The following is a 27,900-nucleotide window of genomic DNA, read 5'->3' as shown; positions in this document are numbered from 1 at the left end:
AAAAAAAAAAAAAAGAAAAAAAAGAAAAAGAAAATAAATAAATAAATAAATAAATAAATAAATCAGCCAGGTGCGGTGGCTCATGCCTATAATCCCAGCACTTAGGAAGGCCAAGGCAGGCAGATCACGAGGTTAGGAGATTGAGACCATTCTGGCTAACGTGGTGAAACCCTGTCTCGACTAAAAATACACAAAATTAGCTGGGTGTAGTGGTGGGCACCTGTAGTCCCAGCTACTCAGGAGGCTGAGGCAGGAGAATGGCGTGAACCTGGTAGGCGGAGCTTGCAGTGAAATGAGATTGCGCCCCTGCACTCCAGCCTGGGCGACAGAGCAAGATTCCATCTCAAAAAAAAAAAAAAAAAAAAAAAAAGTTATATATCATAAATATATTCAATTGCATTTGTCAAGTTAAAGAAATAAAGAACCAAAAAAAAGTCAAGGAAATGAAGGTCAAAAGTGCAATAGAAAATGGACAAAAGACACGAATAGACAGTTCACAGAAATAGACACAGAAATCACTTATACATGTGGACATTTGCTCAAATTCACTGATAAATAAATGAGATGGAAATCAGAACTATACCAAGATACTATTTCTCACCCATGAAATAGGCACAAATTCACAAATTCAGCCTAGTACTCTGTGCTGGGGCATGCGGATCAGACCCCTCTCACACTTTGGGGGAGTAAGATGGTAATAAAAGTACCAGGGAGACGATTGGGCATATTCAGTAAAACCACGCGTCCCAAATGAGGACTCCCGCATATCCAGTTACTCTTTGGTGTGACATCTGAAAATGTAACTTCCTCTAGAAGTTTATCCTAAAAATTCAGCTCTGCAAAGGTGAAAGCCTTGCACATTATTCTTTGCAGATAAAGCAAAATGTGACCTTTTATGTAACAAAAAAGGGAAGGAAAAAGTACATATATACAAGGGTGTTATTTGCTTTGAAAGACGGGAAAGGTAATCCAGAAATTCATGAAAGGAAGGACCTACAAAGGAAGATGGAAATGGATTGTAAGGATTGTAAGTTATAGACTTACAAGAGGTGAGACTTCTCTGAGTCTACCTTTTCACATTGTTTGGACTTCATTTTTATGTTTGTTTGTTTGTTTTCTTTTTGAGATAGCTACACTCTGTCGCCCATGATGGAATGCAGTGATATGATCATGGCTCACTGCAACCTTGACCTTCCAGGCTCAAGTGATCCTCCTACCTCAGCCTCCTGAGTAGCTGGGACTATGGGCACGCACAACCATGCCCGGCTAATTTTTGTATTTTTTATAGAGACGGGATTTTGCTATGTTGCTCAGGCTGATCTTGAACTCCTGGGCTCAAGTGATCTTCTGGCCTTGGCCTCCTAAAGTGCTGGGACTACAGGTGTGAGCCACCATGCCTGGCCTGACCTTCATATTTCTTTTTTAAAGTAAAAAGGAAAGAAAAGACAGACCTTAAAATTGAATACAGACACAGACTAAACTATCAAAAGAAACAATCTAAGTGATCTTTGATCAAGCCCCTGACCACAGGCCTGCAAAGGGATACGTCCCAGGAGAGAGTATACAGGCTGGCCTCCTGGGGCTGAGGCTCCCTGCCGGTCCAGGCCACTGGGAGGCTCACTGGAAGGAGCAGGCAGTCTCGGGGAACACAGGCTGAGAGTGCCCACCTAGGCAGTGTGCCCTTCGAGGAGGAAGAGGAGCTGGGACCGACACATCAGTAGCTTCTTCGGGGGCGCTGTGGACACTCGGCTCTGCTGCCAGTCCTGGCCCTGCAGCTCCCAGTGGGCACACAGCTCAGCTGGCTGCCCCATGCCCAGCTGCCCCGCATGGCACCCACCTGCTCCTTCTGCTGCTCCACTCTCTGCTTGTTCTCCTGCATGAGGCTCTGCCGGGCCAGGACGGCCTCCTCATGGCTAAGCTTCCCTTGCAACCGCCGGCACTCGCTTGCAGCCAGCTGCTCTTCCCGGTCCTTCGCCTGCATCTTCTTCTGCCACTCAAGGAACTCAGAGAAGTCCCCAGCCCCATCCACGAGCTTATCAACCCTGGGCAAAGAGGGACAGAAGCACAACTTGGGGTTCCTCCCGTGATGGAGGCTACTGGGTGGCCACAGATTTTCCTGGGGGACAGTGGCTACGCAGGCGTGGGCTGCTACTCCTGACACCCAGCCTGCCCTTACTCCTACCCCCGACCCACCATCCACCCATCAGCCCCATCCACTTACCCCTCCCTTCATCCACTTGTTTGTCCAACTGTCTGTCCACCCACCAACCCTGTGTCCGTCATCTGTCCATCCATCAACCTTCTGTCCTCCACTGGCCTGGCCACCCTTGCCCCTGTGCACCATCTGTGCGTCCACTCTACCATCTGGTCAGGCACCCATGCTCCCCCCACAGCCTGACTTGCAGACAAGGAAAGACATGACCACATTGCGTGGGGTAAGCACAGGGGTTCGCAGCCCTGGTGGTCTAGGAGATGGTCGGGGGCATGGGGAAGGGGTCCAGAGAGGAGGTCACCCCAAGGGAGGTTTGGGGTGGGTCAGGCCTTTGCTAAGTTCCTCCATCCCCATTCATGCCCCTCCATGAGCCGGGATGATCTTTGTAAGGTGCACCTGTGACCCTGACACAGTCCTGCTTGTCGCCCCTGCCGCTGCAGGACCACAGCCTGTTGTGACCCCTGAGCCCTCTCCACGGAGCTGCCCAGCCCCCAGGCCCCTCGTCTGGGCCTTTGCTCCCAAGGGTGATGCTGTGGAAGGCAGGTGGGGGGCCTGCCACCCTTCACCTCTGCAGCTCTTGCTCCACCTGCCGCTGGTACAAGGCCCCTTCTCGCAGGATGGCTGTGGTGTTCAGCTTGACCGGGACGTTGTCGGGCTGTGGAGTGGGGACTGGCTGTGGTGGGGACTTGAGGGGACCTTTGGGAGCAACAAGTGACCCTCCTGCCCTCATGCCCTTCATGCCTACCCCCTGCCCGGGTGCCCTTCACACCTACCCCCTGCCCTCATGCCCCTCATGTCTACCCCCTGCCCTCGCGCCCTTCACGCCTACCCCCTGCTCTCGTGCCCTTCACATCTACCCCCTGCCCAGGTGCCCTTCACACCTACTCCCTGCCCGGGTGCTTCCCTATCCCCCAGAGTGGGGCCGTCCTTGAGACTCTGGGTCCCCCAGCTCAGGTCATCTGAGCCTCTAGGGACAGAAAAGGTCTGGAGGGGTGGGTGCCCAGGGACAGCAGCCTGACCATCCAGGAGAATCCCTCACCCTATAGAAGGTCAGCTTCGGAGTCTTTCGGATTCGGGGTGGGAATTGAAGCCGCAGCTGCTGCTTGGAGCCCTGCAGGAGTCAGGGCAGAGCTGGCTGCCTGGCACCTGTGCCTGCTGGGTGCCCCCAAACACACACCAGGTAGATGCTGGCCCAGCACCCTGGGGAGGCCTGGCTCACTCCTCTTCATCCTCCTCGCAGCTGCCTATTCCTACCACCACCCCAGGTCAGCATCTCTGTCTTCCAATGCCCCCCAAACCTTGCTGGGGTTCCACCCAGGTTGGAACAGGGAGGGTGCAGGGCCTGTGGGCCTGGGAACAGTGGTTTCTAGTCAGGACAACTTGGCCTCAGGGCTCAGTGACTCTCTTCTCAGCCACCCCCAGAGCTGGGGTCTGGCTGGCCCCCATGGCCTCTCCCCAAGCTTGTCTGCTCCCGGCCCAGCCTCCAGCTGCTTTGCCAACACACCCCAGGTGGGCACTGCAAGTTGCAGTGAGTGGAGTGGCTGCAAAGGCCACCCCTCTGAGCACTCAGCCAAGTCGGCCCCGCGGCATGCACCATGCGGGCTGCCCACCCCGGGTCTGCCCTCACGGTGGGACCCCTGCCACCCAGTGGGGCCGTGCTCCTGAGTGAACCCCGCCAGGCACAGTCTCTCCTGTCCTTGTCGCTTTGCTTTTTCTTTATTGGCAAACATACCTGGGTTTGTTTTTTCCTTACAGAGGCATGAAATGCTCGTCACAGAACATCTGGAGACACCAAGAGGCAGCACCTGCAGGTGCTTTCCTGGGGGGTTCCTCCCAGGGGATGTGGATGCGCATCTGCACCCACCTGCTTAGGGGCCACACCGCAGTGGGCTCAAGGCGCACTTTCCCAGTGTTACTGAGAATCCGCCCCTCCCTGGCCCTCAGTGGTAAAAGGCTACATAAGTGGTCACTGCGATAATGTTGGGAGGAACTTTCTGATGGCTTGAGAAGATGCCACCTCGATGATGGGTCTTGAGAGAGCTGGGCGGTACCTGCACTGGCTCCCCGCAGGACCTGGGCATGGCGCAGCGCAGTTCCTCAATGTTTGCCCTCAGCAGCAGCTCCTGCCACAGTGACATGGCGGCTCCAGTTCCACCAGCCTCTGCCCAGTGTCCTCCAGGCCATGGGAGGACGAGCTTCCACCCAGTCTCTCCCCTCTTGCCTCCTCCTCCCTCTCCCCACCCCACCTTCCCTTCATACATCCCCCACATGGGGTCTCTAGGAAGGCAGGGGTCGCACACAGCTCACCTCGGCCTTTCGGCGGTTGTGCCGCTTGACCGTCTCCAGCTGCTGCTGCTCCTTGGGTGGCTGGTAGGTGCTCTGGGGGACCTGTTGAAGTGGTGGGAGGAAGAGCCTGTGGTCAGCAGCTACGAGTGGGAGGGGGCCCAGGAATGCCAGGGCCAACAGCTTGGTGGATGTAGGTGAAGGGGAGGGTGGAGGCAGCCTGCACTGGAGGAGAAGCAGGGCTGGAGCTAACACTGCTAGGTGCTGGTGGGTCAGTGTTGGAAGTAAAGGGAAGGAGGTCAGGCTGGTCATTGGCGCGGGGTCTGGAGCTTGGTCGAGGATGGGGTGGGTGGGGTAAGACGTGAGCCAGCAGTACCAAGGGCGCACCATCGGCCAGCATGGGATGGCCAGGGTGGGTAGGAGCAAGAGGGCAGCCAGTTCCCTTGACACTGGGAGACAGGCAGAAGATGGCTGCCTGGGCGGGAGAGGCTGGGAGAATATCACAGACCCCTGCAAAGTAAGCTGTGGGGAGGGGACACTGCAGAGGACAGGGCGGCTGGACCACATCCCCGAGTCCAGTCACAAGAGGCTCCGATAACATGGCCGGAGCTGTGTCCATGGAGGAGCAGGAGGAGGCCGGCCCAGCTCCAGACCGCTGTACCTACCCTCCTAACTCCATGCCTTCTCCCTTGCACATCTAACAGTCATGGAAAATCAACTTGTCCAAACCTAAAACCCTCATCTTCCTCCAACCAGCCCTCCCTCAGCCTCACTGACCACAACTGCTGTCCAATCCTCACCCATGCCTCAGAGTCCTCCTTGTCACCTGTCTCTCACACCCACATTCATCTCCTGCCCACTTGCTTCAAGACATCTCCACAAACTGCCTCTCACCACCCTCCCTGGCCACCACAGCTGGAGGGACCCTGTGTTGACGCCAGCCTGCCTCAATGTGTCCTGTCTCTGCTCCCTCCAGTGCATGTGTGACCAGACTGGTACCCTGCCTTCCCTCTTCCCTGCCTCACTCCACTCCAGCCCCTCCTGGCCGCCCTTAAACACTTGACGGGGGGTGGGCACCGCCCCAGGCCTTTGCCTGCACCTTGCACCTGCCCGGGATGCTCTTCCCTGAGACACCCCATGGCTGACTTGCTCACTTCTGGATTTTTACTCCATGGCATTTCTCGGGGGGCCTTTCCAGGCCACACAATCTAGAATCACAACCACTCCAATGCTCATCTCCTTTGTCTGCATCCTTTTGTCTCCTCAGCATTTATCACCAGTTAATACAACATATGTTTTACTTATCCTGATTTTGTCTGCGTCCCCCACTGAAGTGCATGCTTCATGAGGTCACAGTGCCTGGCATACACTTGGCACTCTGTAACTATCTGTTGGATGAATGAATGAGTGAATTCCAGTGGGCCCTCAACCCTGAAGGGGAAGGATGTCTTAGGCATGGGACAGGGTAGGGAGGGTAGAGTATAGTTTCAGCACAGCCACCCTGTGGATGCAGAGAAGGTACTTGTCCACCAACATCTCACAGATTGTACTGAGAAGCACACAGCTATAGAGCATGGGAGGGCATGGTGAGGGCCCAGGCAGGGGCTGTGCCTGGCAGACAGACAGAGAGAGACAGAGAGAGAGAGAGAGAAAGAGAGGAAGCTGGCAGCATGACCTGAGACAAACACACTGAGCCCTGAGGAGATGGGGTCAGAAATGCTGAAGATTATACAGATGGGGCAACTGTGGGATTGCTCAGCAACAAGGTCTCTGATCATCCATCCTTCATCCACCTCCATCTAATCATTCATCCATCTGATCATCCACCCACCCACTCACTCACCCACCCATCCATCCGTCTATCCATCTATCCATCCCTCTATCCATCCATCCATCTATCCACCCATCCATTCATCCACTCATCCATCCATCTACTTATCCTTCATGAAGCCAACAATCCATCCATCCATCCACCCACCCATCCATTCATTCACCCACTCATTCATCTACTCACCCATGTGATCATCCATCTATCTATCCATAATCTAATCATCCATCCATCCATCCATCCATCCATCCATCCATCCATCTACCCACCCATCCATTAATTCACCTACCCACCCATCTGCTCATCCATCTAATCACCCATTCATTCATTTGATCATTTATCCATCCATCTGGTCATCCATTCACTCACCTACCCACCCATCCAACCATTTAATTATCCATCCAGTCATCCAATCCATCCATCCATCTATCCATCTACCCACCCATCCATTCATTCACTCACTCATTCATCTACTCACCCATGTGTTCATCCATTCATCCACCCATAAACTCATCTAATTATCCATCCACCCATCTGTCCATCCATCTGTCCATCTATCCATTCATCCATCTATCTACCCACCCATCCATTCATTCACTTACCCATTCATCTACTCATCCATTCATCCATTTGATCATCTATCCATCCACCTGATCACCCATTCACTGACCCACCCACGCACCCATTTGATCATCTATACAATCATCCATCCAATCGTCCAATTATCCATCCATCCACCCATCCACTTATCCTTCCATGCATGCATTTATCCATACCTTCATTCACTTATCCTTCCATGTGTCCATCCATCCATCCATCCATCCATCCATCCATCCATCCATCCATCCAGTCATCCATCTATCCATCCACTTATCCTTCCATTCATCCATCCATCTACCAACTCATTCATTCATTCACTCACCCATCCATTTACTCACCCATCTGTTTATCCATCTACCCATCTGACCATCTATCATCCATCCATCCATCTGATCTCCATCCATCCACCCACCCATCCTTCCATCTGACTATCCATCTATCCATCAACTTATCCTTCTGTGCATCCAACCATCCATCCATCCATCCATCTACCCATCCCTCCATTCATTCACCCACCCATCCATCTACTCATTCATCCATCTACCTGGTGATCTCTTCATCCATCCATCTGACATCCATCCACCCACTCACCCATGTACCCGTCCATCCATTTGATCATTCATCCACCCATCCGTTCTTCCATCCAATCATTCATCTATCCATTCACCCATCTAATCATCCATCCATCCATCTATCCATCCATCCACCCATCCACCTACCATCCATCTGATAGTCCATCCATTCATCCATCCATCCGTCCACCCATCCATCCAACAGATATTCACTGAGGTTCTGCTTTGAGCCATGACTAGGCTAGGCATTGAGAATATGGGAGAAATAATGGCCAGGTGCAGTGGTTTACACCTGTAATCCCAGCACTTTGGGAGGCCGAGGTGGGTGAATCACCTGAGGTCAGTTAGAGACCAGCCCGGCCAACGTGACAAAACCCTACTTCTACTAAAAATATAAAAATGAGTCGGGCGTCGTGGCCGGTACCTGTAATCCCAGCTACTCCGGAGGCTGAGGCAGAAGAATCACTTAAACCCAGGAGGCAGAGGTTGCAGTGAGCCAAGATCGCGCCACTGCACTCCAGCCTGGGTGACAGAGCGAGACTCTGTCTCTAATAATAATAATAATAATACTAATAATAAAATAAAAAGAATATGGGACAAATAAGATGGATGATGTCTGCTGGAGGAGGCAGACAATAGGCAGGTCCACAAATTACTAAACAACTCTAAACTCCAATTCTGTGAAGAAAAGGAGCCAGGATCAGTGAGAAGGAAACTAAGTGAAGGACCTGACATGTTTGAGGCATTCATGAAAAGCCTCTCTGGGAAGAGGGATTTTAATGAGACCTGAAGGATAGCGGAAGTGGGGCAGGACTCTGGGGCCTCCCAGCACCATCCCCTTCCCCTCACATACATCCCTTAGTCCTGTTGCAGAACCTGTTGGTTCTGGGAAGCTCAGTCCATTGCTTGGGGTAGAGCCCGTGACCAGTCAAGACATTATATTCCTGATCACAGTGATCAATTCTAGGCAGGCATGAGACCTAAGCTGGTCCAGTCAGACTTTTCCAAAGAATTCTTGGCCCCAGGTGTCCTCTCATGGTATAGGTGGTGGCAAATGAGGATATTTTGCTATAATCAGGGAAGTTAGCCCAAAGATGAATTAGACTTACAGAGGAGACTAGGACAGAGAGCCACAGAGAAGCAGAGCTGGAACCCTGGTCACGTATGCCTGAAGCCTATCCTACTTCACTCAGTAGAGCCCGTGCTCTATTGTCTAAGCCAGTTTGAGCCGCATTTTTCTGTTATTTGCAATACAAAGCATCCTGACTGATAAGTCAGCAGTGGGGAGAGAAAAAGAGAGAAAGAGTCTCTAGGCCTGCCCAAAGAGTATGCTGTTATCTACGTGTCATACTTAATGGGGAGGGGGTGTTGCAATATGCCAGAGTTCAAAGTGGGCTCTAAGCTCCAACTCCAGACAGGTCGGAGCCCCATGGCCTGACAGCTCCACTCAACACCTACTTAGAGGACCACAGTGTGTGGAGTGTGGGAGCCCACCGGGTGGGCTCCGGGTCAGCTGGGCTTCCCTCTCTGTGGGGAGTGGGGGTGGGGGTGGGGTGGGGTCATTTAGTATTCCTGGTCTAGTTCAGTGCACCCTCAGCCCTGCGGGGAGCCCAGTATCCCACAGGCCCACACAGTCCACTCTCCCAGCCTGGCCATCCTGATGCCTGCAAGCCCGTGCCCGCTGAGAATGCCCACACTCACTGGTCTTGGCTTGGCCACGACCGGGACTGGCTCAGGCGCTGGAATGGTGCGAGGCCTGGGGGCAGTCAGGTTGAATTCCTTGGGCTCTGTGACCTTGGCCTTGGTCTTTAAAGGAGAGGACTGACTGGCAGACATGCCCTCCAGGTGGTTGATCAGCTCCTGGACCTTTGGCTGCCATCTTGAAGGCAAAAGTGGAAACGCCTCTTATGGTCACTCCGTAAGCTATTCAATAAGGCGATGGCCTTTAGGATACAAAAGGCTCCCAGGTGATTGGATCCACCTTGGGGTGGAGGTGATAGTGGGGTGGATGGCCTCACTTCACGAAGTGCCTTCTACTTGTAGGCACACACACTGTCAACCACACCCCTGAAACATATACAGATGCAGTCCCCTTGTACAGATACAGGAAACAGGCCCAGAGGCATTGGGCCATGCTGGTGAGTGGGGAGCTGAGAGGACAGGCACAGCCCTGCTGCAGGAATCCAGGGGCTCTGAGGACAAGCAGTTGCCAGGACTCAGGAAGCCAATCTGGGCCGGAGCAGATGGAAGCCAGCAGTGGAGAAAGGAGCTGATTGGAAAGGAACATTCTGGAACTACACTGTTGGTGACTCCTGGAAGTGGAGCTGTGGAGTCAGGTGGGGCAGGAGCCCAGTTGTACTTGGTACAGCCTCTGGGTGGGGGTGCTCTGGAGCAGGGGTTTCGGAAGGGCCTTGCCAGGCCGCCCAAGTCTGGGGCTCCCCCTTCCATGTCCCACACCCTGCATGGGCATAGCCCGCCATCACCAGCCTATCAAGTGTCCTCTCATGTGGGCTCCCAGGCGGCAGAGGGCATGGCTTGAAATAGCTCCTGCCTCACCTTAAAAGCCATGGTCCAGGGCCCATAGCAAGGAGGGTCTTGGGGGTCTCTCCAGGGCCAGGCCCCAGTGCTCCCAGCTTGAGGCAGGTTGGGGAGAGGGGCAGGAGGTTTGTGATGGGGCTGGTCCTAGAGCAGGCAGAGGAAGCCGACTGGGGGTGGTGGCGCAGGAAGAGGGGCTCATGGGAACTGAGCTGAGCAGCTTCCCAGAGGCAACCCTGCAGGCCCAGGCCATGGGGGCCCCTGAGTAGGCAGTGAGTCCAGCCTGGGGCACAAGGTAGGGGCACCAGCAGGGCTGCTCCTATTCCTTCCTTCGGAGGTTTATCTTGATTGCCAGGAGTGGGCTGGCTGGGACTGGGGATTTCCCCTTGGTAAAGGGACATCTCCAGGGCCTCCTCTCCCCACAGGAGGGGCTTCCATCTCCCCGGCCTCCAGGTCGTCTGCACCCAGCTGGCACCTAAGTGGTCTGCTTGTGCCAGAACAGTCTGTCTGTCTGTCCTTACGAAGACAAAGTGGCTCCCCTCAGTCCTACCAGAAAGGAAAAAACCAGGGGGCCCCTCAGGTGCACCCAGGCCCCAGTGGGCCTCTCCATGGAGCACAAGGCAGGGCCCTAGTGACTGTGCTGACCCCTCTGCGTGGGGGTTCTGGCCTGCCCTGGAGTTTGCCCTAGGCCTGCTGGGGAGGCAGGAGAAGGCGGCAAGGGCAGCATGAGGGCAGCAGGCCTGGACATGGCCCTGGGGACCCCGAGAGAGATCTGGACCCCAGAATCCACCAGGAACTGATCTGTGGCTTCCTCAGCTCCCTCCACCCCCACCCTTACTCTGCACTCTTGGGATCTGCAGAGAGGCCAAGGGCCCTGCAGGGTCCCCACAGGACTAGAGCCACCAACGCAGCCCCAGCCAGCACGTAGGCCCCAGCGCAGAAGAGTCAGCTCTGCCCCATTCACTCAGCCAGTCCTGAAATGGCCTTCAGCCACCCACCACGTGTCAGCTGCCTGGCATGGAGGGAACCCAGGCTGGCGCTTGGGCAGCTGGACCATGTCCGTTCCTCCCCGCCGAAGCTGTGGGGCCAGCCCGGCACTTGGGGCTTCTCCGAAGCTCTCATCCCAACACGGAGTGATTACTGACACTCATAGAGCTTCTGGGAGCAGGAAGGGGAACTTGGAGCTCCTGTGCCTGTGGAGGCACCTGGAGTGGGGTACAGATGCCATTCAGGGCCCCCAGAGCACCCCATCCAGCCCACCTCATCAGGGGGTCGAGCCAGTTCTCCTTCACGTGGGCCGGCTCGTAGATGAGGCTCCACTCGTCCTTGATCCACGAGCACAGGTGCAGGGGGTTAAAGAAGAACCTAAGGAACTGGGGTGGAGCGGGGCTGTCACAGGGCTGGAGCTGTGGGCCCAACCCCTCACCGGGCAAAACCCCCAGCACCCCCAATGAGCTCCCTGCCCCCAAGGCCCCCAGCACCCCCAATGAGCTCCCTGCCCCCAAGGCCCCCAGCACCCCCAGTGAGTTCCCTGCCCCCAAGGCCTCCAGCACCCCCAGTAAGCTCCCTGCCCCCAAGGCCACCAGCACCCCCAGTGGCTCCCTGCCCCCAAGGCCATCGTGCAGGGTGTGCTTCTGGGACTGTCACTACGGAACTCTCCTGGCGCTCTGATGTGCGGTGCTGGTGCTGGTGCTGGAGGCCTGGACCTTGGCTCCCCTCCAGCTGGGAGGAGCACAGCCCCCGGGGTCCCTGGGTGGGCTGCCATGGGGAGAGGGGTGCCTGAGAAGCTGGCAGCACATCCTCAGCTTGGAGGGCCTTGTCCAGTCAGGTTCCCGAAAGCCAGCTGGATGGGGAGCTAAGGGTCTGGGGCTCCATGGTGATGGCCCCAGACTCAGCACTGGTCCCTGTCCCCACCCAATCCCTCCATCTCCAAACCCCATCCCCACACTCAATGTCTCAGCTGGGCTGCTGCCATCAGGACCAGCCCTGTATTGAGGCCCCCATCCTCACTGGGGTGTGGTGGGGCAGCCGTACCCAGAACCTGCTGGAGTTGGGGTGGGGCTTTGCGGTGGGTCTGAATCCCCCTCTGCCAGTTGGCGGATTCCCTGGAGCCAGCGGGGCCATCAGCCCCCCACAGGTGTCTCAGGGCTACTCCCTGCAGAGTGAGGAATGCTACCTCCTGGGAGCCACACCGTGTCACTGCTCACCACTGCTGACCATGGTGGTGACAGCACCCAAGGTGTGGCCCAGGGGCTTCCCTGGAGAGCCCACAGGGTGGCGTCCCAGTAGCTTGCTCTCCTTCTTCAAGGCCCAGTCTGGCCTCTTCCTGGAGCCCCAAGGTAGGAAGAAGGACCCCAATGGGATGGGCATGGCCCAGTGGGGCTTGGGGTGTGGGATGGAGGGAGGCAGTCCCTCAGGCAGTTCCCTTGGGGGTTTATGTGGGCTGTTCCCATGGACCTGCCTCCAGAGGCTCTCTCAGCTGGTAAGTGCACAGGCACCAGTGTTGGGGGCACCACCCTGGGCTCAAGGGTGCTGTGCGGCCAGCGCCCCGAATTCCTAGGGAGTCTCTGCAGCAGCCCCTGAGCACTCTGTCCTGGGCTGGTGCTTTGGGGGCTCTGCAGGCTGAGATTGATCCAGGGTCACTTCCACCATTGTGGGACCCAGGGCAAGACAAAACATGGATCTTTGTTCAGTAATTTTTTTTTTTTTTTTTTTTTTTTTTTTAAGACGAGGTCTTGCTCTGCCACCCAGGCTGGAGTGCAACGGTGCAATCTCAGCTCATTGCAACCTCCGCCTCCCAGGTTCAAGTGATTCTCCTGCCTTAGCCTCCTGAGTAGCTGGGATTAGAAGCATGTGCCACCACGACCGGCTAATTTTTTTCTATTTTTAATAGAGACGGGGTTTCACCATGTTGGTCAGGCTGGTCTCGAACTCCTGACCTCAAGTGATCTACCCACTTCAGCCTCCCAAAGTGCTGGGATTACCGCGCCCGGCCTCAATAATAATAATAATTATTATTATCATTTAGGAGGAGGTCTTGCTCTGTCACCCAGGCTGGAGTGCAGTGGCACAATCACGGCTCATTGCAGCCTCAAACGCCTGGGCTCAAGTGATCCTCCTGTTTCAACCTCTTGAGTGGCTGGAATTACAGGTAAGCATCATCATGCCAGGCTAATTAAAAAAAAAAATTTGGCTGGACACGGAGGCTCACACCTGTAATCCCAGCACTTTGGGAGGCCGAGACGGGTGGATCACGAGGTCAGGAGATCAAGACCATCCTGGCTAACATGGTGAAACCCCATCTGTACTAAAAATACAAAAAAAATTAGCCAGGTGTGGTGGCGGGCGCCTGTAGTCCCAGCTACTTGGCAGGAGAATGGCATGAATCCAGGAGGCGGAGCTTGCAGTGAGCCGAGATAGCACCACTGCACTCCAGCCTGGGTGACAGAGTGAGACTCTGTCTCAAAAAAAAAAAAAAAGAAATCCCATTTTTTTGTAGAGATGAGGTTTTTTTTTTTTTTTTTTTTTGAGACGCAGTCTCGCCCTGGAGCCCAGACTGGAGTGCAGCGGCCGGATCTCAGCTCAGTGCAAGCTCCGCCTCCCGGGTTCACACCATTCTCCTGCCTCAGCCTCCCGAGTAGCTGATTTTTTTTGTATTTTTTAGTAGAGACGGGGTTTCACCGTGTTAGCTGGATGGTCTCGATCTCCTGACCTCGTGATCCGCCCGTCTCGGCCTCCCAAAGTGCTGGGATTACAGGCGTGAGCCACCACGCCCGGCGAGATAAGGTTTTTCTATGTTGCCCAGGCTGGTCTCAACCTCCTGGGCTCAAGCAATCTCCCAGCTTTGGCCTCCCAAAGTTTTGGGATTATAGGCATGAGCCACCATGCCCCGCCTGTTCAGCAATTATTAAGAATGTCAAGATAAGCTGGGCACGGTGGCTCACGCCTGTAATCCCAGCACTTTGGGAGGCCAAGGCAGGCGGATCACCTGATGTCAGGAGTTTGAGACCAGCCTGGCCCACATGGTGAAACCCTGTCTCTACTAAAATACAAAAATTAGCCAGGCATGGTGGCACATGCCTGTAATCCCAGCTACTCGGGAGGCTGAGGCAGGAGAATCACTTGAACCCGGGAGGCAGAGGTTGCAGTGAGCCGAGATCGCACCACTGCCCCCCAGCCTGGGCGACAGAGCGAGACCCCGTCTTAAAAAAAAAAAAAAAAAAGAATATCAAGATTGTAACAGAAGAGCAGACATGAGTGCCTGCTTGTTTCCAGGGTCTGGTTTCCGGGTTCCAGGGAAGCTGGCCCCAGCTCAGTCTCCAGGTGTCTCCCAGAAAATGCCATCAGTTCTGCTGCTTTTTCATTAAAATGAAGACCTTGCTTAAGCTAACTATACAAATGTGTACGCGTCATGAATTACTTACATTTCCATGTGGATGGAAAACATGTCGTTGACGTACACAGTGCTGGCTCGGGGCTGCACTCTCCCTCCCTTCACCTGTTAGGTGGCCGAGGCACTTTGTGAGCCGCCAGTCCCAGATCTCTGGGGCTGCAATCCTGGTGGGCTCTGCCATTCCAGGTCTCTCCCACTTCTCCAGGCTTGGAACACCCCCTGAAGAACTAGTTGCTTCCTTCAAGAGAGACCTTGAAGGTCTGGGCCCAAGGGCTTTCCCACTCTCTTCTCCAGGGAGTGACTCTCCTCAGCTGAAACTGTCCCCTCTACGCAGAGTAAGGAGGAGCAAGCCAGTGGCTAAAAGCCTAGTGTGAGAATTGGCTGTGCTACCCTCCTGCTGTGTGACGTTGGGCAAATTACTTATCCTCTCTGTGCTCCAGTTTCCGCAACCCTGGGATGAGTACCATGTAGGAGCAACCTCGCTGGGTCATTGTAAGAATGGAGCAAGCCAGGCGCGGTGGCTCACGCCTGTAATCCCAGCACTTTGGGAGGCCGAGGCGGGCGGATCACAAGGTCAGGAGATCGAGACCATCCTGGCTAACACGGTGAAACCCCGTCTCTACTAAAAATACAAAAAAATTAGCCGGGCGCGATGGCGGGCGCCTGTAGTCCCAGCTACTCAGGAGGCTGAGGCAGGAGAATGGCGGGATCCCGGGAGGCGGAGCTTGCAGTGAGCCGAGATCGCGCCATTGCACTCCAGCCTGGGGGACACAGCGAGACTCCGTCTCAAAAAAAAAAAAAAAAAAAGAATGGAGCAAGAACAGGCACGATGAGTGTCCAGGGAAACCTGGCAGTCAGTGGGAGTGGGCAGCAGCCAGCACGAGCAGCAGGCCCAGGCCCAGACGTTTCGGTCCGGAGGCCTGTGTGTGCCAGCTTCCCGTGCAAGTGGCCCCAGGCAGTCAGGGGCGGGGGCTCCCGCAGGCTCCCCCTCGGGGTGCCAATCCTCAGAACTGACCCCGAACCAATTCCCTGGGACCCCTAAAGCTACACAGGGAGGAGAGGCTGTTCTGGGCCTGTTACAAGTCAGAAGAGGCCCCCCAGGAGCGGAATCAGATTTCCCCAGGACAAAAGCAGTGCATTTAGCCGCACTAGTTGGTGTGCATTGGGTTTTTTTTGTTGTTGTTGTTGTTTCTTTGATTTTTAGAGACAGGGTCTTGCTCTGTCACCCAGGCCCAAGTGCAGTGGTTCAATCATTGCTCATTGCAGCCTCAAACTCCTGAACTCAAGTGATCCTCCCGCTTCAGCCTCCCAAGCAGGTGGGACTACAGACGGGCGCCAGCATGACTGGCTTGTTACTTCTTTGAAATACAAAAGAAAACCACCAGAGTTTCTTTCATTAAAACCAACCAGCATGGTGAAAGGTGGGCGAGGATCAGATGGACCTCACCCGTGGGCCTCGTGGCCTGGTGGGCAGGTAGGGGCGGTTCACCTTGCACATCTTATCCACAGGTTGGGACTTGATGATGTTACAGAACAGCTGGAAGCCGAGTTCCTCCAGCAGGAATGTGGCTAGGTAGCAGATCACTAGAAAACAGGGGACCTGTCAGAGGCTCAGGGACATCACAGGGGCACCAGGGGCATGGTGGGACTGGAGCCCAAGGCCTCCACCATGTCAGGGCACACAGCCACGGGAAAACCTCCACCCCTCTGGTGCCCACCTGAAAATGATAAGCGACCACAAACAACATTGTCTTAGAGTGCAATGCATTTGTGGTTGCAAAGCACTTCGTCAAATAATCCCATCTGATAAGTTCTCAGAATTTGCAAAAGCTGCCCAGGTAAAAGTGAAATCATTTTGGACTTGTCAATTCTGAGCAGCTCAGTTGTCACCTCAAGCCATCTAGAACGTGAATAAACCTGGGCCCAAGTTTACTCCAAGGCAGGAACTGTAACAGGCCCCTAGCCTGCAGCCTAGACGCACTGCCCATCATAAGGCTCCAGCTGGGTGGCAAGGGGTCGGGGACAGGAGCCTAGCTCAGGACTGGCACCAACGGCTCCGCTCAGTTTCCCAGTACCCTACAGTGCTCGCCCCACTCCTCTCCCTTCCTGGACAGGGGCAGCAAGACCCTGTGCAGGGTCTCAGGGCTGCCCTGATCGCCCCCCAGCAGCACGGGCCACCTGGCTTGCAATGGTCGTCCTGCCCCACGAAAGCAGACAGCTGTCAGAGGCTACAGGAAGCCCAGGCAGCGAGTCTCTTGTATTCAATCCCCCATAGGACTGTCCAGACTGCAGCCACAGGGTCCATCTTGTCCAAAGGCCTTGGGGTCAGTGGTGGCTAGGGGTCAGCCTACGGAAGGCTCTCATGTTGTCCAGGCTGCCTTTGGGAGCTGGATGCCCTAAACTGGGGTGGCAGAGCCAGGTCCGGCTGCCCTGGGGCATTAGTTCCCTGTCTCCAAGGTCCTGGTCTGCCCCGTGAGGACCAAGTGAGGCGAGGGCCCAGGAAGACCCTAGTGCAAGGGCAGGAACGGGAGCTGCACCGCCCGCCCGCCGCCTGCCTGCCAGGCCTTTCCGCAGAGAGCCTGAGTGAACGGTCTCTGTGGCCTGGCCCTGGGGACCAGTCGGGCACGTACCCATGAAGCGGCTGTGGTCAACCCGCAGGCAGAGTCGGCCATCCTCCACGTAGAAGGCATCCACCACGATGGTCAGCAGCTTCCGGTACTCGAGGCACCCAGACAGCACCTCCAAAACAAAGCTCTGCGTCTGGGGACTCAGAGTCTGGAAGAGAAATAGCCGGTGGGGGGCCCTGGCTGGGCCGGGAGGAGAGGGCAGCGGTGGGGGTGGGAAACTTGGGCAAAGGCAGGGGTGGAGCGGCCCCAGGGCTGCTAAGGGCCAGTTAGTCGGGTCCCCAGGGCAGCTGGCAGTGCCTCCCCACTCAGGGACTGGTCCCCAGATTCTCCTGCGTTGGTGAGGTGAGGTAGGGGCAAAAACAGAAATAAACAAAGATGATGAGGCAGTGCAAGGAATGACACAAGGGACAAGTACTGTGAGGTTCCAGCTAATGAGAACAGGCCACCGCATCGAGGCAGAGCAGAGGGCGCCAGGGGCCGGCAGGCATGAGAGTCGCCTAATGCAGACAGAGCTTCAGTTTGCTCAGGTGAAAAGCTTCTGCAGATAGACGGCAGTGATGGATGCACAACAGTGGGAACGTGCCTAACCGCAGGGAACTCTACACTGAAAAATGACTACAGTGGTACATTTTACGTCATGTGTATTTTACCACAATAAATATATATATATATATATATTTTTTTTTTTTTCCCCAAGACGGAGTCTCTCTCTGTCGCCCAGGCTGGAGTGCAGTGGCGTGATCTTGACTCACTGCAAGCTCCGCCTCCCGGGTTCATGCCATCCTCCTACCTCAGCCTCCCGAGTAGCTGGGACTACGGGCACACACTGCCACGCCCGGCTAGTTTTTTGTATTTTTCGTAGAGATGGGGTTTCATCGTGTTAGCCAGGATGGTCTTGATCTCCTGACCTCATGATCTACCTGCCTTGGTCTCCCAAAGTGCTGGGATTACAGGCGTGAGCTACCACACCAGGCCGGAATTTTACTTTTATTTTAGATCAAATCTATCTTTTCCTTTGTGATTTCTTCAGTTGCTTTTTTTTTTTGAGACGGAGTCTTGCTCCGTTGCCCAGGCTGGAGTGCAGTGGCTCACTGCAACCTTCTCATCTCAGCTTGCTGCAACCTTCGCCTCCCGGGTTCAAGCAATTTTCCTGCCTCAGCCTCCTGAGTAGCTGGGACTAGACTCCAGCCACCCACATCTGGCTAATTTTTTGTATTTTTAGTAGAGATGGGGTTTCACCATTTTGGCCAGGCTGGTCTCAAATTCCTGACCCCATGTGATCCGCCTGCCTCGGCCTCCCAAAGTGCTGGGATTACAGGTGTGAGCCACCCCACCCAGCCCTTCAGTTGCTTTTACAATAAGATAACAACAGGGTAGGCCGGGCGCGGTGGCTCAAGCCTGTAATCCCAGCACTTTGGGAGGCCGAGACGGGCGGATCACGAGGTCAGGAGATTGAGACCATCCTGGCTAACACGGTGAAACCCCGTCTCTAATAAAAAATACAAAAAACTAGCCGGGTGAGGTGGCGGGCACCTGTAGTCCCAGCTACTCGGGAGGATGAGGCAGGAGAATGGCGTGAACCCGGGAGGCAGAGCTTGCAGTGAGCTGAGATCCGGCCACTGCACTCCAGCCTGGGCGACAGAGTGAGACTCCATCTTAAAAAAAAAAAAAAAACAACAGGGTAACGAGCTACCCTGAAGCATTCTGGACAAGCCACATGACCTTGTGGGGCCTCGGTTTCCACACATGTGAACGAGAACATTTTGGGTACTGCTCTGCAAATAGGGCCATTTCCACGCCCTTCTAGTGTTGCCCTTGCAGTGCAGGGGCTGGAGGCCTGAGAACTACACGCTTCAGCAGCTCTGCCTCTGGGGCTCTGGGTGCAGCCTGGACTCTGCTAGCAAGATACACACTTATGGGAGAAATGGCAAGGGCAAGGTTGGGGGATGCCTCTTTTCCTCAGCTCCCCAGGGGTGGTAGATGCTGGGCTTCCCAGAGCCTTCGGCTCGCCCCTGCCTCTCCCACTCCATGTGGTGGCAGCTGCTCCCTGCAGTGCCCTGACCAGCTGGGAGCCAGGACTGACTCAGCATGAGTTCTTCCAGCCCTTGCAACGGCTTTAAGCACAAGGTTCCCCGTGTTACATTTAAATCCCTTTCTCCTGGGAGTGCCAGGACTGGTTTCTGGACTCCCCCTGGAATGCCAGCTGGTAGCAACGTTCTCCCAGGGACAGCCCTTCGTTCTAGGACTCCATTGCGGGTGCCTCTTTGTCTTCTCAGCCTCCACATATTGGAGGGGCTCAGGGTGCAGTTCCCCTATGGTGACGTCTGTTCGTTATCTACTTTCTGAGTGATCACAGCCAGCTTCAAGGCTGACAGCATTCTGATTGCCAAATGGACACCCCAGCCGGCACCGCTCCCTGAACTCAAAAACCTCGATCCTGCTGCCACTGGGCCTCTCCTGGATACTGGGGCAGACGTCTCACATGAGTGCGTCTGAAACCAGCCTCCTGGGCTCCGCCCAAGCTGCCCCCACCAACCTCGTGGCACAGTAAACACGGTTCCCTGATCCCAGCGTGTCTCTCTGTCTCTCTTCCTGGCCCCTTGGCTGGGGGACCCCGGCTGCTCTCCCTGCCTCTCCTCTTGCTTCCCCTCAAGTCTCTTTTCGACCCAGCAGTCAGGGCGAGGTTTCTCAGATGGATGTCGTCTCAGGCGTCCTTCCTCACTGTGGCCAGCGAGGCCCTGCATGGGCATGCCCAGCTCCCTCGGAGTCCCTGGCCCGCCCTGGCTCTCTTCCAGTCACACTGGCCTCCTGTTTCCTCATCAGGGAACTGGCTGTTCCCTCTGCCTGCGACCTCCTCCTGGCACTATCACCCCACGGCTGTGAGGACTGTGCTCCTGACCAGTCCTCGTGGGACATGGCCTGTCCCAGTCGCGGCATGGCTTGTTTACTGTCCCTTTCCTGGCTAGATGGTCACCTGGGCGCTCGCCAGAGAGGAAAGAGAATACATAGATCACGGGGACCCAGTGACATCCTGTGAGTGGGGCTGGGCACGGAGAGGGGGCTTGGTGGGTGAGGGCTCCCCCACTGAGCTGCCAGGAGGGGCTCTGCTGGGGGTTGGCACCTCAGTTTCCCTCTCAGTTTCCTGCAGTTGCCAGGCTGTACCCACACCGAGGGCACTGACCTCCCCCCGTGTAACAAGACAACATCTTGTCAGAGGAGCCCAGGAGCCAGGACAGACCCTTCCGAGAGCAGTGAGTCAGCATGGCCGCTGAGGGTGATGACTTTGCGGGACGCTGCTGACAACCTCCTCTGGCCTCCCCGGCTCAGGCAACGGCGACTCCACTTCTCATCAATGACGTCTGTGTTTCGGAAGTGTGAGCATGCATTTTTAATAAGGTCAGAGCCTTGAGCCCTGTGCCATCAGCCCCAGGCAAGGCGGGTTGGGCAGGGCCACACTGGGCCAGAGGGTCCTGGAAGCTGCAGAGCCAAGTGAGAAGCTAGTAAATGACATCCCAGTCCATGCCAGGCCGGGCCAGGCCCACAGCCAGGTCCTTGCCACTAATGCTGGGCTGGCGGCCGCCAGGACACGTGGTGCCCAGCCTATTCACAGAGAGGGGCCTGGGACTGGGGACAAGGGGTGACACATGCCTCAGGGGCCCTGGACCAGGTCCTTCTGACCCGGCCAGCAGAGATGGGCCTAGGCCAGGTGGGCTCTCTCTCCCAGAAGAGGCAGGGGAGGCCCTTGCCACAGGAGTGGGCTCCTAATGGGGAACCAGCCTCGGTCGCTGAGACCGGCCTGTGGCTGCCCAGGAGTCTCTGAGTCTGTGATAAAATCTTGGGCCTTGGTCAAGTTCAGGGCTCCTCAGTCCCCAACCAGGGACAGCAGCAGGCTCTCAGTAGTGAAGGGTCCAGCATTCACCATCGCTGCAGGGGTCTCTTAGCACCTCCAGAAGTGCACTTGTCTGCTGGACTCACAGTGTTGGGGAAGAGCTAGATCAGGGCCAGGCCGGGGTGGGTTGCGGGAAGGGGGTGCAGGGGAAGGGTGCAGGGCCAGGAGGCTAATTAACAACAGGATTTGTGATTCATGTCACCAATACTTGCTCATCAGTAACGCAAAGCCTGAAGTCAGTTAGAAAAGCAGGCAAAGGAAACGGAGGCTGCAGGGCCACACAGCATCCCTTCTACCTTCCTTCCCACCTAACAGAAAGAATGCCGTCCTGTTGGGCATGGTAATATGTTCAGCTGAAACCATATTTTGCAACTCTCCTTGATGATAGAGCCATGTGACAGTTTTAATCAGTAAAATGGAATGACAAATTGCAAGGTATGGCCTCCAAGAAAGCACCTCGAAAGGAAGGTAGATTCAGCTGGCATATGCCTTATACTGTTTGCCTTTCCCCTCTCCTCACCTGGGATATCGATGCAATGCTGGAGGTAGGGCAGCCATTTAGTGACTATGAGGCAATAGTACGTGTTAAGGCTGGCTGCGTGGAGAGGAATGGAATGAGTTCCTCATGGCACCATGGAACTGCTGAAGCCACTCTAGACTGCCTGTCTGCAGACTGCTTCTCATGTGAGCAAAGATACCTTTAATTGATTAAAGTTACTGCTTCTCTGGATTTTATTGGATCCAAACACAGTTTCCTAACAGATACAGGTCCGAACAGATGGTTCAAAGTGAAATACATATTGCTTCAAAATTTAGGAAAATGTAACAAGAGAAATGATGGCTGGGTGCGGTGGCTCATGCCTGTAATTCCAGCTACTTGGGAAGTTGAGGCACGAGAATTTCTTGAACCTGGAGGTGGAGGTAGCCATGAGCTGCACTGCAGCCTGGGTGAGGGAGTGTCTCAAAAAATTAAAAAAAAAATACATAAAGTGACTTTTCCCACCTATTTGACTGGCAGAGATAACAATTTTTGCCTGCACATGAGGTTGGGGAGGGTGTAGGGGAACAAGTGCTCCCTACCTGCCCGGGAGAGCAGCAGTGGATCTCCGTGGAGAGCTAACTGGCAATCCACGCTGAAAGCATGAGAGCCAATTACTCTCACAGCAAGAACCTGTGTCTTCTTGGACTTGACCTTGGGTGCACCCAAGATGCAAAGGGACAGGTGGCTAGTCAGTCCCACAGTGGTTTGTAACAGATCTCATCTCTAAATCCTTAATTTAATTACATCTGCACAGACTGTATTTCTAAAAAAAGTCATATTCATAGGTAACCAGGGGTTAGAATTTCAACATTTTTTTTTTTTTTTTTTTTTTTTTGAGACGGAGTCTCGCTCTGTCGCCCAGGCTGGAATACAGTGGCGCGATCTCAGCTCACTGCAAGCTCTGCCTCCCGGGTTTACGCCATTCTCCTGCCTCAGCCTCCCGAGTAGCTGGGACTACAGGTGCCCGCCACCTCGCCCGGCTAGTTTTTTGTATTTTTTTAGTAGAGACAGGGTTTCACCGGGTTAGCCAGGATGGTCTCGATCTCCTGACCTCGTGATCCGCCCGTCTCGGCCTCCCAAAGTGCTGGGATTACAGGCTTGAGCCACCGCGCCCGGCCGAATTTCAACATTTTTTTTAAGAGCTAGGATCTTACTCTGTTACCCAGGCTGGAGTGCAGTGGTGCAATCATAGCTCATGGTAGCTTTTAACTCCTGGACTCAAGCAATCCTCCTTCCTCAGCTCCCCAGTAGCTGGGACTACAAGCACGTGCCACTCTGTTTGGCTAATTTTTATATTTTTTTTTATAGAGAAAAGGTCTCGCTGTGTGGCCTAGGCTGGTCTCAAACTGCTGGCCTCAAGCAATCCTCCTACCTCAGCCTCCCAAAGTGCTCAGATTACAGGCATGAGCCACCATGCCTCGCTCATTTTTTTTCTTTTAGAGAGAAATGGGATCTTGCTATGTTGCCCAAACTGGACACGAACTCCTAGGCTCAAGTGGATCTTCCTTCTCTAGACATCCTAGTAACTGGGACTAGGTACGTGCCTGGCTTAGTATTTTTTTGGTTGGGGGTGGGGCACAATTTAACCCAAAACACTGCCTTTCACCGCAGTGTGCTGTCCAGAGTCTGCCATTTGGTTTATGTATTGTGTAATTTTCTGGCAAGTGGCAGCCTTGAGCCTTGGCCTAGCAAAATCAGTGAGTTGCAACAGTTTCTTGACAGCTGGAGAGGAAAATGAGTTGTCCAAACTGGATCAGGATCCAACGCACCATTCCACTCAGGCTTGTGAGGGCTTTTCAAAGGCCGGGCGTGGTGGCTCACGCCTGTAATCCCAGCACTTTGGGAGACCAAGGCGGGCGGATCACGAGGTCAGGAGATCGAGAACATCCTGGCTAACATGGTGAAACCCCATCTCTATGAAAAATACAAAAAATTAGCCAGGCGTGGTGGCGGGCACCTGTAGTCCCAGCTGCTCGGGAGGCTGAGGCAGGAGAATGGCATGAACCCAGGCGGCAGAGCTTGCAGTGAGCCAAGATCACGCCACTGCACTCCAGCCTGGGCCACAGAGCGAGACTCCGTCTCAAAAAAAAAAAAAAAAAAAAGAAAGGATCTGAAAAACCAGTGCCTCTGAGGAACAAGCCTCCTTGCCACCAATGGGAGCATCTGTGCCCGTGCTGGGCAGCCCCTGGATGATCCGTTGTGTCTGCCTCTGCCAGTTTGCTAGTATTATCGATGTGCCAGGCTCCCTGTGGAAACGCACACCTGCGGTCGTCACGTTGTGACTTGCCAGGTAGCAACTAGTCTCATCTACCATTAATAATCTGTGGGTTATAGAAAACAAACCCAAACCCAAACTATTTGTTGTAACAAACTCATTTTTCTGTAATGGTTATGATCAAGAAATAAAGGCATGAACTTTACCACTTTTTGCTTGAGGAAGGGGTAAACACACTCCCTTTCCCTGCCAAGGTGCTGTGTGGCTGCGCAGGCCAAGAGAGCGTCAGGGGGAAAGTTTCTCAGGTGGAGGCAACAGCTAGTGCAGCGGGGAGCACGTGGAATGTTCCAGAAACACTAGGAGACCAGTGCCGCTGGAGCAGAGTGCACATGCGGCAGAGTTGAAGGCAGAGCTGATGATGGACAGATGTGGGCTAGAGGAATGAGGGCGCCCAGGAGGCGCCAGGGTTCCCACTCAAGCAAGGGGAGACGGAGTGGCCTCCGGCTGAACTGGGGATACCAGAATCAGCAGCCTCGGGGGAGGTCACATGAATTCATTCACCTGCTGACGGGTCACACGGGAGGTGTCCATTGTACACCCAGGGAGATGTGAGTCCAGGCTCTGCAGAGGTCAAGGATGAGGGAGAAGCAGGAGCTGTCAGCAGGTGAGGGGACCAGGAGTGTGTGCAGCACCCCGCACACCCGACAGGGGAGGCCCGAGCCGGCGAAGGAGAGGCTGCCTGGTGAGAGGCAGGCCTGGCTGGTGGGTGGGGTGTACCCAGGAAGCTGATTGGAAGGCCCGGAGCTGGGGGCGGGGTCAGCTGGGTCAGAGGCGCTGAGGCTGCACTGCTGGATTTGGCAACAAGGAGGAGGGGGGCGACTTAGACCGGCTGTGGGTGGAGGGCTGGGGAAGTCTGCCGGGAGGGGCGTGAGGGAGGATGGAGGAAGAGCTGCCGCTCCTGGCAGGGACTTCAAGGAGTCTGTTAGATGTCTGGAAGGCGGAGACCGCGGGAGCCGCCGAGGAGTACAGAGGGCTTTACTTTTATTTTTCATTTTTTTTTCAGACGGAGTCTCGCTCTGTCGCCCAGGCTGGAGTGCAGTGGGGCCGGGAGTGCGGTGGGACGATCTCGACTCACTGCAAGCTCCGCCTCCCGGGTCCACGCCACTCTCCTGCCTCAGCCTCCCAAGTAGCTGGGACTACAGGCGCCCGCCACCACGCCCGGCTAATTTTTTGTGTTTTTGGTAGAGACGGGTTTCACTGTGTTAGCCAGGATGGTCTCGATCTCCCGACCTCGTGATCCGCCCGCCTCGGCCTCCCAAAGTGCTAGGATTACAGGAGTGAGCCACCAGGCCTGGCCCAGAGGACTTTAAACAAATGTATTTAGGATGAGAGAAGTAGCAGCACGGGTGGCTGACAGGAAAGATCCCGAGGGAAATGAGGGGACAGACCGGAGGAGCTGCTGGAGCTGCTCTTGGGCGGGACAGAGGGGCTGGGCTGCAGGTGGGCCCAAGCAGTGGGGTGGGTGATGCCAGCTCCCAGGACAAGTTTCTGGCCAAGGGGACCTGGGCCTTCACTATTGTCTGTTGTGGACGGGCGTAGCGAGGGCCGGCCGGTGGGACAAGAGGTGTGCCCGTCGTGCTGGGGCCTTCAGCTGGGAAGAGGAGTGTAGATGAATCTGGGCCCCAGCTGTTTGCATCACTTCCCTGCAGTGCTTAGGGGCTCAGGGAAAGAGCTGGGGGCCGGAGGGTGCTGAAGCAGAGGGAAGGAGGTGCCCACGGAAGCCTGTAGCTCTGCACACAGGCCATGCTCCCTTCTCCACTCCCTGCTGGCTGCCAGGCCCCAGCCGGAGGAGGCGCCTCTTCCAGAAGCTGGGAGCAGGGACGCGTCAGGGCCCCAGGCCTTCTCTTATGGCAGAGGCCTTGGCCCCAACCCCTGCAGCCTTTGTAACCTACTCACAACACCTCCCCTCTGGGCTTTCTTGAGGCTGCCCCAGCGGTAATTAATGAAGGGTGAACCCCTCACTCTACCCCAAGGGAAGGTGGGCTCAGACTGTGGCCTGGGGGAACAGCACAGGTGCGTCTGAGCAGGTAGTGAGGGCTGGGGCTGGAGCATGGCCAGGGCAGCCCCCAGGGACCACGCAGAAAGCAGCACACACAGGCCAAGTTCATCCAGAGCACGGCAGCACAGAAGGCTGTGGCCTGCAAGGACAGGCAGGCGGCCTGAATTAGCACACTTGCTATGAGCGCCCTCCTTCCAGGGGGCGAGTACCCTCTCCCTGCTCCTGGGAAATGATGGGCCAGTGATGGCCCATGAGACAGCAGCCCAGGATTTCCCCCGGTGGGCTCAGCTTCCTCTGGAGGCCCCATCCAATGGAGCCACGTCCCACATTCCTGGAGGCAGGGGCCCTGCAATCCAAGCTCCTGTTCCCTGGGCACCTGCCACTGACAGGTGGTGGATGTGAGATCAGCACCTGGGGGTGGGAGCCAAGACTGGGTGACAGGGAGGCCCCTGAGTGGGGTGGGGCTGCCAAGGTTGTAGGGGTTGCCAGGACAAGGATGGAGCTCTAAGGAAAACCCAGGGATAGGAGGACAGGAGCTGAAGAGTTGGGCAGCCTCCAGGTGGGCCTGTGACTTCTTCCAGGTGTGGGTAGGAAGATGAAGGAGATGTGTATGGATGCCTGCAGCCCTCGGTTCCCCGGGGGCCTCACTGCCCAGGCCAGTCCCTGCCTCTGTCAGAGACCCGGTCAGTGATTCCCAAGTCTCGGTTACCACAAATACAGCGCAAGCTGTGGCCTCACCCCTCACTGCCACAGCCCTGGGGCCCCTGGGGGATGGAGGACCCATTTCCCGAGATAAGATGCCCCCCAAAGTGGGGGTGGGGCATGGGGGCACTCCAGGGCTGACCCTTCTCGTCTGTGTTAACTGAGGATGGAACCTCAGTGTGGATGTCATATCCCGGGTTCTGGCCAAGGCTTCTTTTCACCAGAGCCTGGCCTGACACACATTCTGGGTGCCAGGAGCACCTCCCTATACAAAGAGCAGGTCTCTGTGGAAAACACTGTCAGCTTCTCCCCGTTTGGAAGGAAGGCAATCGTTAGGAAGGTATTTGATGCTGTTAACAAGAACAGCTGCATGACAGGTGCCATTGGCGCAGCCTCCCAGGAGCCCCCGGCAGACCCTACCTGCAGGGAGATGGCCACAGCCTCTAGGAACTGCTCAGGGTTGTCCCTCTTGGGTGTAAATTTGTCGAGTTTCTCGATGACAGTTTCAATGCATTTTCCATAGTAGGCCATCTTCTCAGGGCAGGATCCTAAGAACAAACGGTGCAGGTCATATCCTCCAGACCTGGGATGTGGCGACAGGATCCTCCCCAGCAGCAACAGGAGTCTGCCAGGGTGTTGGGCCTGTAGCAGCGGGGAGGCTGGATGTGACTGGGGGCCCTGGCTAGGGTGCTGGACCTGCAGCAGTGGGGAGTGCCGGATGTGAGTGAGGGCCCTGGCAGGTACCCCAAGGTTCATGTCCTGTACTGTCTCCTGCAGGCCTCTGTGGCTCAGGAGCCCAGGCTGGCCTGGGTGAGTTCACCCTCAGGCCACCCATCACCACAACCCCAAGCCAGCTGAGTGCCCCTCAGGCCCCACAGCCATGCCTCCTGGATGGGGTGACCCACCCCTGCAAGGGGCCCATGGCAGAGAACAGAGGCACCTCTCAAGCCAGCCTCTTAGCATCCCTCAGCTTTGCCCGGCAAGGTGACGGTTTCTTCGTCAGACCCTGCTGGGGAGCAGAAGGTCCTGGGTGAGGGTGACCTCATCACACATGGTTGAGGCAAGAAGGAGCCTGGGGTCCCTGGGGTCAACACCGCCATCCTGACCATGGGGGAACAGGGCCCTGGGGAGGGCTCGCAGGGGCGCCGAACACTCGAGAGGCACAGCAGTTCCAGGGGACAGACTCGCCCAGAGCCCCTCCCAGGGGACCTTGGAGAAGCTGCCTAGGGTGAGGATGGGACCCTGTGAACCAGCTCTAAGGACAACATGTGGCCCCCAAACTATCCTCAGAGGAGGTGGGGCCTGTCAGCAAAGGCCGTCATCCTTGGGTGCGGTGCAGGCCTGGGCTCTGGCTGGACTACGCAGGACAGTAGGGCAGCACTGGGCAGAGGGGGGCCCTTCTCACCCTCCTCTTGCTCTGTGAGTGACCAGCTGCTCTGGGCCA

At 55.7% G+C, this 27,900-nt stretch overlaps 1 protein-coding gene across 1 annotated transcript in view; it reads right to left on the bottom strand.

Moving 5' to 3' along the window:
• CFAP99 (cilia and flagella associated protein 99) overlaps window positions 1–27,900 on the bottom strand; it is a 44,768-nt gene that overhangs the window by 9,314 nt on the left and 7,554 nt on the right. The window contains exons 2-11 of the mRNA XM_025385417.1: window positions 26,877–27,004; window positions 17,054–17,198; window positions 15,913–16,007; window positions 11,291–11,403; window positions 9,197–9,374; window positions 4,520–4,600; window positions 4,264–4,335; window positions 3,252–3,323; window positions 2,779–2,867; window positions 1,838–2,042 (exon numbers count right to left, since the gene is read on the bottom strand). Coding sequence (XP_025241202.1) covers window positions 1,838–2,042; window positions 2,779–2,867; window positions 3,252–3,323; window positions 4,264–4,335; window positions 4,520–4,600; window positions 9,197–9,374; window positions 11,291–11,403; window positions 15,913–16,007; window positions 17,054–17,198; window positions 26,877–26,987 — 1,161 coding nt within the window. The 5' untranslated portion in view covers window positions 26,988–27,004. The remainder of the gene's footprint in view (window positions 1–1,837; window positions 2,043–2,778; window positions 2,868–3,251; window positions 3,324–4,263; window positions 4,336–4,519; window positions 4,601–9,196; window positions 9,375–11,290; window positions 11,404–15,912; window positions 16,008–17,053; window positions 17,199–26,876; window positions 27,005–27,900) is intronic.

The sequence above is a fragment of the Theropithecus gelada genome, chromosome 5 (assembly GCF_003255815.1).
Source record: "Theropithecus gelada isolate Dixy chromosome 5, Tgel_1.0, whole genome shotgun sequence".
Lineage (NCBI taxonomy): Eukaryota > Metazoa > Chordata > Mammalia > Primates > Cercopithecidae > Theropithecus > Theropithecus gelada.
Note: the sequence above shows the minus strand (reverse complement) of the source record. Positions and strands in the feature narration are given on the sequence as shown.